The 12,484-nt window shown below is 47.6% G+C and overlaps 1 protein-coding gene across 1 annotated transcript in view; it reads right to left on the reverse strand.

Moving 5' to 3' along the window:
- Positions 1–10,650: 10,650 nt before the first annotated feature.
- Positions 10,651–12,484, reverse strand: part of LOC119454108 (forkhead box protein K2) — a 29,839-nt gene continuing 28,005 nt past the window's right edge. The window contains exon 3 of the mRNA XM_049667920.1: positions 10,651–12,128. Coding sequence (XP_049523877.1) covers positions 11,145–12,128 — 984 coding nt within the window. The 3' untranslated portion in view covers positions 10,651–11,144. The remainder of the gene's footprint in view (positions 12,129–12,484) is intronic.

Below are 12,484 nucleotides of genomic sequence, written 5' to 3' on the forward strand. Positions count from 1 at the left end.
TTCTTGCGTGACACCTCGGTCAAATATTGCAACTAATGTTGGCGTTCTTCCAGCTTTCTGGTACTCATGAAGTCGCGAGGCATTACGTATAAAGGGCTGCAAGCTTTTCAAGCATGATATCTCCTCCATATTTGATTCAATCGACTGTTACTCTATCTTCTCCAGCAGCTTTTCCCCTGGTCATATCTTGCAAGGCCCTTCTAACTTAATCGCTAGTTATAGAAGGCGCCTCTGTAACCTGTTTATCACTTCTTCGAAAGAAAGTAGCTTGGCTGCTCTGGGTCAGTATAGAATTCTTCTGCTGCTTATACTATGTCATTGAAATTGTTAATGATATTACCCTGATTATCTTTCAGTGCATACATCTTGCCTTGTCCTATGCCAAGTTTTCTTCTCACTGATTTCATGCTGCGTCCATATTTTACTGCTCCCTAAATGTTTTCCTCGCTATAATTTCGAATGGCCCTTACTTTCTTCTTGTTGATCAGTTTTGACAGTTCAGCGAATTCTATCTGATCTCTTCAGTTTGCCATTTTCATGCTTTGTCGCTTCTTTATTAGGTCCTTTGTTACTTGGGAGAGCTTACCTACTGGTTGCCTTGGTGCCTTATCTCCCACTTCAATTGCTGCTTCTGAGATCAGCCTAGTTATAGTTTCATTCATTACCTCTATGTTATCTTCATCCTCCTGTTCTAAGGCTGCATATTTGTTTGCGAGCACCAGACTGAATTGGTCTGCTTTTACCCTTACTGCGTCTAGGTTAGCCTGTTTCTTCTTGACCAATTTTATTCTTTCTCTTTTCAAATTGAGAGAAATCCTAGACCTCACTAACCTATGGTCACTGCACTTTACCCTTTCTAACACTTCTACATCCTGCACTATGCTAGGATCGGCAGAGAGTATGAGATCTGTTCCATTCCTTGTTTCTCCATTATGGCTTTTCCAGGTACACTTCCTGTTGATGCGCTTCTTGAAGAAGGTATTCATTATTCGGAGCCTATTCCTTTCCGCGAATTCTACCAACATCTCTCCTCTAGTGTTCCCAGAATCGATGCCGTAGATACCAATTGCTTGCTCACCAGCCTGCCTTTTCCCCACTTTTGCATTTAAGTCGCCCATGACTACAGTATACTGAGTTTTCACCTTTATCATCCATAATTAAACATCTTCATAAAGCTGTTCTATTTCTTCATCATCGTTACGAGAGGTTGGGGCGTAGGCTTGTACTACCTTCATTCTATACCTCCTTTTCTATTTCTAGTCCTTATGAAGTAGATCTCATACCCTGGATTTTGGAAGACCTCTGTAGCAGAGGACGTGGTGGTTAGTAAGCACTGTGTAAGCCTCACCAGTTCTTCTAACCTCACTAAAGCCAATAATATCCCAGGCAATGCCTGATAATTCCTCAAATAGTCCTGCTAAGCTAGCCTCACTCGATAGGGTGCGCTTGTTGAACGTTTCCAGGTTCAGTTTCCAGTGGCGGCCTGTCCGAACCCAGAGATTCTTAGCACCCTCTGCCGCGTCGCAGGTCTGACCGCCTCCTTGGTCAGGTGCTCCGCAGCCGCTGGGGACTGAGGGCCATGGGTAAATTGTAGGAGTCATGAGGAAGGTGGTGGCCGAATACTGCACTAGGGAGGCTAATTCCTGTTCTGGTGAGGGAGTGACTTTGTTGAAGCTTAGTGAGCCTTCGTATTTGGTTGCACCTGTACTAGTATAGCCCCACTAAGTCTGAGCGATATATTTTTTTTTTGGCCGGTGTCAGGTGCCACTTCATGCCTGAAAGTGTAGTGGACTGGAGGAGGATTCGAACTTACGACCTTCAGATTAGAAGCCCGGTGTTCTACCTCTGCTACACGCCACCACCATAATACTTCAGATCGTCCATAGTAACTCGTGCTGTATGGTGCCATATGACGGAGCAATCTCTAGGAAATACGGCCCGTATTTAACGCGACAGGCCCGACTTGACCAACTCAGGACGGCCAAATGTCCTGACTTTTGATTTTTTTTCTTGTGTGACACAATGGACAATAAACCCCATTTTCTTCTTATAACAAGCCTGACCGGTCGGTTGCACATTCTTTTTTGTTTATTTTCTGTTGCACTGTCATAAACATTAAGGCGGTTTCCTTTTTGTCGTGGTTCTAGTTCTGTTGTAGGTCTTAAACAGTTTACAGTAAACATCTATCTGTATTGGTAACCGTGTTAACCAGGCAACTACTGCGCTTTTCTTGTTGTCAATCGCGACCTGGTAGGACTAAAAACATTTGTGCAACATTGTTGAAGGTACATCTGGTGGCTCCTGCCCGTCCCTCTTGCCACGACCCCGTTCCACTTCGTCCACTAGAGAGGTGCCAACCCTATAGCGCTGTCTCTTTTCGGAGGTCATGCATCGTGACAGTATATATGGTGTGGCGTACTTACTGACATGACGGGGGCAGCGCGCACGCTTGTCGATGGCAGAGTGGTTGTCACCAACTTGGTTGTCACGGCGGTTACAGACGTTTGAAGTGAATTATGTGACGGAGCGTTTCGCGTGCCAGAATCACAATTTTTATAAAACGGGCGTTCGAGCTGCGATCAAGCACGAATATCTGAACGTTTCGCATTAAGCTGAACTGTAGATGGTCGCGCAAATGGTGGGGCCATGGCAAGCTTGATTTTTTTCCCGGCCCAACCGCTATATGGTTCGTTAACGCTCGAATCTCGCACTAAGTTTGCATTTCGCGGAAGATTCATTTTGATATCACGTGTAGGCGGATTACTTGGCTGTTTCGCATAAGATATTTCAGAAGTACGCGTCGCGTATTCAGGGATGCAACACAACAAGAACGCGCGAAATATGAAAGCTTACACTATTAAAAATAGAGGGTTGTTGTCCTTACTACCCAGCAGTATCCCTATTTACTACCTTGATACAACTGCAGTTGGTTAACGGTAGAGTTAAGTAAGATGACTGGCTAAAGAAGCTTGCCACTGTTATACGAGTATAATGGGTTTCAGCTACCAATTCTGAACGCAGTTAGCACCACCAGATACAAATATTCTAGCCTATAACACATCTATCAGACCAGCTCTCGAGTACACCAGAGCTGGTCCGATATATACGCGTCTTAAGTTTCAAACTGTGCATATACGGTGGTAACTGCGTTCAGAATTGGTAGCTGAAACTCATCAGTAAAAATGAGCACCTTGTTTAGTCAGTAACGTTACAAACTACGCCGTTACCAACAGCAATTATACAAAGGTAGTAAGTAGAGTGACAACCGCAAGTACTAAGGACAATCACCTTTTTAAGAGTGATGGCAAAGAAATACGCCGCTGCGGCACATGCTCCTTTTCCTTCAATTCCGCCAAAAGGATCCCGGAAGTAAAGCACATGGACATATTCACTTGACTCTGCAAGAGCATCGTTTATTTCCACGTTTCCAGTAAAGCCAACACGGACAAGAGTATAAGGTTTCAATACATACGATGGAAGAAGTTCGAGGTTCCTTTTTTTTTTCGGTTTTGAAATGCCGGTGTATTTGGTAACATTGTTTCAGTAATAAGTGTATACAACTGTATGTATTATATATACGCACTCCAGCATAAACTCCGTGTATGATACATGCGCGAAGAATAAATTAGTCGCACATTATTTGCCCGATGCTACTAATCTGGACGTTGTCAAATTCCCGCCGTATTATCAAATTTGGCAATGGCGGTGTCTTGAGCCAATCAGAGAAGCCGTAGCAGCCTTCTGGGCCAATCAGAGCTGTCAAGATGGCGAATTCGACAATATGTCGGCGTTTGTCAATGTCCAGAATAACCACCCAAGGATAACAACAAAACAAGATGCTAGGGTTTTTGGCAATTAAGACCAACATAAAACGACCAAAAGCGCTATAATGCGTACGGAACAAATACAGCTTCGTCAATGACTTCCCAATCAAGGGAGTTTGCAAGCCTTAATTCCTAAAGCGTACGAGGTAGTAAATGAAGCATCTGTTCATCAGTTGCAGCCAGGCTTACAAGAAGAATCAAAGGGCCGTCCTTGATTTATGCTACGAGCGCAATGTAAACGGGACACAAAACGGAGAGCAAGACACAGCAAACGCGAGGGGTGGTCGAGCTTTCGTGGTGCCTGTGTTTTCTCCGTGTGTTCCATTTATATTACGCTGGCAGCACGAATCAAGAATCTACAGTATTAAAAAGCCAGTTTAAAGTCATTACTTAAACTTCCATTAAGGCGCGTCGTCAGAAGAATTCGAATGTTTATGCGCTATAAACTTGGGACTTAGGAAGTGACGTGCACCCACGATCGGTCGGAGGACTGCGCATGCGCAAGCGACTCCGCTATGAGATCGCTCTTCTTCAATTAAGCTGCAATTCTCTGAATGGTAAATCTGAAAAAAAAAAAAGATTAAAACAAAGCAATCGCGAATTCGTGCAGGGAGAATTGTCTTCCTATATCTGAATATTTCGTCGTCCACGTCTGCTTTTTTCCTAATCGGCGCGATTAGGGAGACTCCAGCAAGGCTTCCCAACGCTTTAGCGCTTACATGCGGCGTGCTATCCGAATGCCACCTTTTTCAAAGCACCCGACGCGGCGTGTTGTTGTCGCCTATGCTTGGGGTCGACCGTCCTTTCCCAGCCTGAGTGCAATGCCGTATTGACGATTCGAACTTCTCTTTTGGCACTGTTGAGTAACTTGGAAGCAAGCAGCTGGCTTTTGTTTCTGTCTTCATCGGTCTTCCTTATTGTCTTATGTTCTGTAAATATGTCCCTGTCCTATAGTTGATTGGAGACAGCTCATACGGCGTACGTGTTGTTCAAGTTGAACAGGTGGTCTATGACGACGTTGTTGTGTAGATATGAATTGACCTTATGCGCATGTTTTCAGACTCTTTTGTGCATGCACCTTCAATCGTTTACGGAACTGTGTACGTCTGTTAGTGCCATTTTACTTTTTTCTGTGGGTAGACCTTTGCAAATGTTAGTACTATTTGAGTTTCGCCAGTGCGTGTCCATTCTTTGTGTTTTTGTTTTGTTTGCCCTGCAAAAATTAGTAGCCGGCACCAGTAATAGTGCCAACCTTTCCTTTCATTAATAAAGAGTATAGTAAACGAAAGCATTGCAAGCAATGACGGCTTAGAAGACGTACACTGGGCAGTTAGTGGCATGACGCCATTTTGACACCGTGCCAGCTCAGATCTGTCATGACACGACGCCCCAAGTATGGGTTCTCCTCAATCATCAACTCATGAAAGAATTAAATAAAAATGAACTACGCTTATTCAGTATACCTTTCCGTACACCTGGATGAAACATACTTGGTGATGTTCAAAACCCCACCCGTTAGAGGGTGGTCATGTTTTAGAGAGCTTAGTGCGAATGGAATCTGTCTTATGCAATGATCGCGCACGTCATAGGCGATGGAACGTGAATTCCTTGTCGTCAAACCCACCGGTCCGAACTGAGGAAACGAAAATAAACTGTGCGTTGACATATGCGCTCGACTTATCGCGTGTACACATACGTATTTATCTGTCACCCTATACACGCGTGTTGGTTGCGGTTAACGTCGCCTATCAGTGAGCCGCTGGTCAAGATGCGCGGTCAGCGACTGTCTTATCGCGCCCTGGAACGGTGATCGTATGTCCGATAAGCTTTGTTTCCTCCGAGTGTCGCTATCGTTCGAGCTCTCACGGGGGCAAGGAGAGATACTTTCGCTTGAGAGCCTGACAAGCAGTAGACAAGAGATGCTTGCGTTTCTTGTCTTGCTGTTTTTCGGAATTGACTTTCTTTCTTTCTTTCTTTCTTTCTTTCTTTCTTTCTTTCTTTCTTTCTTTCTTTCTTTCTTTCTTTCTTTCTTTCTTCTTTCTTTCTTTCTTTGAGAACAATTACGCGGCACACGAACGTTTCTAATGCTTTGCAGTTGAAGAAAGCCCCACGAGATGGCGACACCAGCGCTGCTGCTACTACCGTCGACGTGTGTCCAGTGTGGCGGTTAAGATCTCTCTAATATTATGAAGCCTTGCTGTAGCACTCTCCTATGTCGTCTAGAATGCACGGGAATTGAGTACATGGCATTTTTTCTCAATATAAGCGTATCGTCAAGATTTTCACAAATTTCAACAGCTTGACAACACGATTGATTGGTTGACCAAGTACGAAGGCGCACGTTTTACCCTCCACATCATAACAAAATATACGTAAAAATATTTTGCGCTTACCGCTGTTTTCTTGCTCAAATTTCGCAGCAAGATTGGATTTTATGGTCCGGATCTTTCAATATAACACTCCGCACTGTTCCTCACCTGGCTTTCACGAAGAAAAAAATGTAATGTTGCCTTCATTTAGGCCAAAACACGGCGGCTATGACGTCACGAGGTCGTTTCGGTCGCTTGATGAGGGGCAAAGCATGGCCTTCAAGATTCAAGTCGCTGAGGGGGAGACCGGATGCGAACATCACAGGGGCGTAAAAGAATACAATTTCGCATTTCTTTCTTAAAAACTAGGTAAGTGACATTGCAAATAGTTACACTGAGCGATCCGGACCCTCAAATGCGATCTTAATAACACCGTTACAGCTGCTAGCACCGTTGAACTTCATTCACCTGGCTTCTAGCTTACGAGAAGATCGGCGTCGAGAAGTTCGGCACAGACAGCTGTGACTTGTGACTTGTAAAATGTAGAACTAGACGCAGTGGTGGCGCTATCTGTTGCTACGAGCGCGGAACGCTCACAGCAGAAATTACGGAGTGCGGAGGAGTTCTGTCCTCCTGGCGGCAGGTGGCGCCAGCGTTCTTTTGACCGAGAAAAAAAATATTTCTTTTTTGTTGGCCAGCATCCTGGACAAAATAAGCATATGCAGCGTAAACATTTTTGGCATTCTTAAGGATAAGGGTGCTAGTCATGGGACAAACCAAAAACATTCTTAAGAGTGTAAAATAGCGCCAATTTTTCTGGTGCTTTTCGTGCTGAAGGGCGCTTTTGGTTTGTTCCGTGGCTAACACACTTACCTTTAGGAGTCTAAAAATATTACTTTGTATGACACCCAAATGTGGAAGTAAACGAAGCCCAACACCATATGCCTAACGTGCATGAATTTTGAACACGAGCGAGTCGGCAGTTCTCCTGAAAAGGCGGTTGAGATAAGCAGCACCATGTATACAGTTGGTCCGAACTGAGCCTCCTTCGAAGAAAACGAAGCAAACTTACAGCAACCTATAGAAACTTGCGCTTAGCACATTCGAAGAACGGGGACAGCTGTACGACGAGGTAAAGCAGTATGCAATCACTTATGCGTGTATACACTGTATATATTAAATGTACGTTACGTTAAATGCCCTACAAATGTATGCGCACTCCAATGTACAACTCCTATTCCGACACATGCTATTCCCGTGGTACACGTTATTTGTAGACGTAATTAGTTACATAATATGCATAATATGTACAGACATTGCACTAGGGGCAGAAGTTGGGTTTGCCAAGCTATGTTGTGTATACAAACTGGTCGCTTCTGCGATCACTGCGACAACGTAGGCAGAAAGCGGTCTCGCGGGAGACGTGTTTTGTTCGGTCGCAAAGCAATAAGCGGGCAAATCTGCACGACCCAGTATTGGCATATATTACGAATATGAATTTGATCCGGTTGGTGCATTAACTTAGTTCACGTTTTTTTTAGAGCGCCGCTCTTATTTGCCCGTTCCTGCATTGAGCATTGGCGTTGTCCCTCGGCACAACCGAGTGAACGAGCAAAGCGAAGAATGAAAGAGCGAACGCGGAGCGAACAACGGCGATAGCGAAGAGAGCACGAGGAGCAAAGCGGAGGAGGAAAGTATGGGGAAAGCGTGACAAGAAACGCGTAGTGCCGCGCAAGACGGGTGACGACCGCTATGAGATGTCGCCGATGGCATGCGGCGAGCGCGTCCAACTATACCATATATGGAAACAAAGCGTTGCATGAGCGGAGGTCTGTCTGCCGCAGCTGCTGTGAATCGCGCCCACGCGTCACCCACGCGCTGCCTCTCGCGATCTCCCGATTAGCGAAGCTGCTGTCTACAAAGGCCTCTATGGACAATTCATGAAATGTCGAATTCGCTTTGTATAAATATTGGGTCCCGGTGCCGCGACAGGCAGACATTCGTCGCCATTGCGCAAGCGCAGGGCGCATACTCGGGAATCCCGAGTTCTTACGTGTCGCTGTAACTATAGCTATCGATAGCAATATCTAACTTCTACGACATTCAGTTACGTCCTCTTGTGAGCCATTAGAAGAGAAACGGTTTAAGCATGACGCCGCTCTAGAGAATGAATCGCCATGGTTGTGCGCATGCCATCTATATATCGATCGCACCGGCGAAGGACAGGTGCCCGCACTGTACACTGTGCACAGCTAATATAGATGCAACTCGTGTTCTGATGCAGTTAAATGCAGCAGTCGCCGGGACTTCGGTCTCCGGAGAGGAGCCGCCACCGGACGTGACGCAATAACCTGTGCAGCGACGACGCACGGCGGACGCTGCCCCAAACAGCATTCACGGCGCGTCACGTGATACCTCATGTGACGTCATCTGTAGGAAGACCCAGAGCCAGCACATTCAAAGTGGGATCGCTTCCCCCTCTTCTTTGCAAAGGTATATGGAGTTGGGATGGTGGCACGGCGGGGACTTCCTGCAGGTGACGTCACGTCATGTAACTCGAAGGCCTGCCACGAGGTACGTGGCTGGACGTGGAGCGCCATCTACCTGTAGCGGAGCAGGTTTGGCAGTTCATATACTGTGGGACCACTGTACGCGCGCATGCGTCAGACGACGGGTAGTGTGAGCAATAGACATGGAAGTCGAAGGATCATACAGGACATGTAAGGCGAGGGCGGAGTCTCAATCATTCCGCCCACTGATATTGTATCCTAAGTACACAAAGATAGCAGAACGTTTCTGCGCTACCGGGCTGCTCATTGATTCCAGGAATTGTGATATTTCCTCCATTACATCTGACATATCGGCAACGCTGCCTAGCTGCATTGAAAAAAAAAATGTTTTCCAGAACTTGTTTGGAGCAGCCCCCTGCTGAAAGATAGCAGCCATCGTTTGTTGAGGTGAAGTTTGGCTTATTATAGTGGGCCTGCCTTTATTTTTTTTTCTCTCGGAGGCTTAGTTTCGTGAAGCGGTAAGCAAAGCACGAGCTATAGATGTGGTATCATACTGTAGGACGCGCATTCAATCCACACGAAACGGCATTGCATGTTTGATTCTGTCAGATAACGGGATGGAATGCGGCGACCTATTCCAGGAGGCTGTGGCCATTCGGTAAACGCTGTTGAAATTGCTAAGCTAACAGATGCAGAATGACGCGCACATCGCATGTTCTCTGACTGCGAGGATTGCACAAGTGCTGGGACGCTCAAACACACAAGAATGAAACACGATGATTCAGCTACACCGTAATTACATGCACATTAGATACACATACACCAACCATGTTGTGTGGAATCAAGCAACTCTAAACGCGGAGGTTAGTTGATAAGTTGTGGACAACATGGAAAGATCGATAAATAAATTGCCGCGCAGCAGCTACTGCTTAACCTGAAGCGAGCTTACACTTAAGGAGGCTGAAAACAAAAATGTACTCTTTTTTCAACTAAACCATCCACACGGAAGACTAGGACCGGCTTATGGAAAGAAGTCAAGAACAGTGTCACGCTTCAGAGAGTTACCTGAACTTAACGTCCTGCATAATCTGTCAATCAGCAAATAGCGATCGCACGATTGCCCAGTGCGTTAAAAAAAGGGGTGACAAGATATAATTCGTTGCCGGGAGTTTAGTTTTCAGTTGCGCGAGGGCAGTCAGTATATACATATTGTGGGGAACCTGAATCGAGTGGTGGAGTTTAAATATGCTAAAAAAAAAAAACATTGTATATCTGCCAGCTCTTCATGGAAATTATACAGTGCTGTCACGAAGGTTACAATATAGACCAGATTACAGGCGAGTGCTGTGCCAGTGTTTGAAGGAATCGAAGGACCACGTGCGAGTTTCTGGAAGTCGTACGAGCCCATATTACATTGAATGCTGTGGCACGAATTCATTCGGGTTTTAGAAGAGGGACGAAAATTAACGCACACACAGATGAAGTAGACAGGAGGATTGCCCCTACCAGTTTGCCCATGCATTGTGGTTCCTGCAAATGTAAGCCATGCTTCTCGAACGTAGAAGATTATTGGGAAACGAAAGAACGCGATCGCGAGGAAACATTTTAGAAATGTACCACATTAGGAAAAACGGAGATAGATGTTTCAGTGACCCGTCTGTGGCCTTGTACCGGTCAGAAGGTGCCTTGTTAGAACTTGAGGCGCTCAACCTAGTAAGCCAATATCTGTTTCCTTCTTGTTTTCATCTGTTGCCTTGCGGTTCTGTGTATGTCTTCAGATTATACCGTGCAGTGAAGAGGCGAATCTCGAAGGCCTAATAAAGCAGTTGGTGATGGCGCTTGTCCTGTGTACTTCGTCTGTGTATGTGTTAACTTGTGCCCCTCCTATAATAGCTATCTCTCACCAACTAGCCCAACAAGAAGCACTCCTGCGAATAATTAGGCTTGCTGGCATTCTGCACTGCGCGAGTTCGAATAGGAGTGAAAATGAGGACACAGGTCCTTTCGTTGAGTGTAACTAAGCTTGTCTTTGTCTCATGCTCTCGGATATCACACAACTATACGGCCTTGTTTCTTTCCACAAGCCGGCCTTACACGAACACGGAAAGAAAGCGAACAACAAGGGGGATTGAACCCGACAAGAAGTGCTGGGACATGTTTGGCTGTTGAAAAGAGGGAGCAGCAGTCACCGCTGTCCACCTGTGCGCTCTCCGAACAAAACAGACGACAGCGACACGACACAACACGTGTGGGACAATCAATTTCACGCTCCGCGGCTCCTTCTCACTGAGGTCGTAACCGTCGCGCTTCCGACGTAGTACACCACTGGTACTTGAATGTCTTGCGCGCTGTTTTCACAGAAACACACATATCGGCAGTCATAAACATCAGTTACAAAGACGTTGCTACAGGATCCACACAGCAACGCAAGCACACCCACCACTGCGGCATAGAGAGTCGCGCACAATCGCCTGATACACACTTAAGGCGAGATACACCGACTAGTATCCGGGCACCACGTCCATCTCGGCGTACGTCTCCAGCTCGAGCGCTGCCGCCTCGAGCGCCGCCTTGCAGTCCGCCCACGGCTGCTGCTGCTGGGCGACGGTCACCGACGACGTCGGGTCGCAGAAGACCAGCTCGCCCGGAACAGTCACGTGGTGGTCGACGACGCAGGCGTCGTCGGTCTCGGCGCCCGCGCCGCCGTACAGCAGCTCGAACGTCTGCACCGCGCTCGACGAAGAGCAGCCGGCCGCTGGAGTCGCCGCCGCCGCCACCGGAAGACACAGCGACGCCGACTCGGCACCGCCGCTGCCCGGACCGAAGCACGTCCACCAGTCGGGACTGGACGCGGACGGCACGGAGCCGTTGACGGTGACTCCGCCATCGGTGACTCCTCCACTGCTTCCGAAGAGGTCTTCCTCCAGTTGCAGGGCAGCCGCGGCGGCGGCGTCCTCGGAGCTTCGGTACCGGTCCAGCTGCTGCTCCAAGTCCAGGTCGCTCTCGCTGAGGATCCAGGACAGGTCGTTCTTGAGCGAGTCGCCCAGGTCGCCGCACACGTCGTCCAGGTGGTGCTGCGAGGTAGACGTGGTCGCGCCCGCGACGCCCGTCGAGTCCATGACCACGACGGCGGCCGGATCGATGCGTTCCACGATGACGGCAGGCCCGTTGTGCGCTTGGAGCGCTGACACGACGCTCAGGGCTTGCGTCGACGTCGCCTGCTTGTTCTTGGCTCCGCCTCCGCGGTCCCTCCGGTTCCGCTTGGAGCTGCTGCCGCTGCTGCCACCCCCCGTCGCCGGCGCTGTGGCGGTGCCAGGCGCTCCGGGGTGTCTCTGTGCGGGTCGTCGCTTCTTGAAGACGCCGTCGACCAGGGAGTCGGCGTAGACGGGGTCCAGCCTCCAGAAGCCGCCCTTGCCCGGTTCGTCTTTGCTTCGCGGAACCTTGATGAAGCACTTGTTGAGAGACAGGTTGTGGCGGATGGAGTTCTGCGCAGTGTTCGGGACAAACGAGCGAGTGCTTTTTTTTAGCAACAATCGCGGCGCATAGTATACGATGCATTATAAATGCAAGCATCGACAAATTAAACCTACGTAACAAAACGAAGCACTGCAGGTTGATTTTTGGTTTAGCCGAACCTTGTCACTACAGTCGAACCCGAATATATGGAATCTGAAGGGGATCACAAGGAAGTTCGATATATAGGTAATTTGATATATAACATATCACGCCCTGAGGCAAACGGTGGCTAACCGATTGGTGCGTCGGAGGACCGCTAAGTTGCTGCACGCAACTAAAAAAAGCAAGCACACTTTATTTACCTGCAAAAAATTGCTGGATCACT

This window comes from Dermacentor silvarum, chromosome 5, assembly GCF_013339745.2.
Source record: "Dermacentor silvarum isolate Dsil-2018 chromosome 5, BIME_Dsil_1.4, whole genome shotgun sequence".
Lineage (NCBI taxonomy): Eukaryota > Metazoa > Arthropoda > Arachnida > Ixodida > Ixodidae > Dermacentor > Dermacentor silvarum.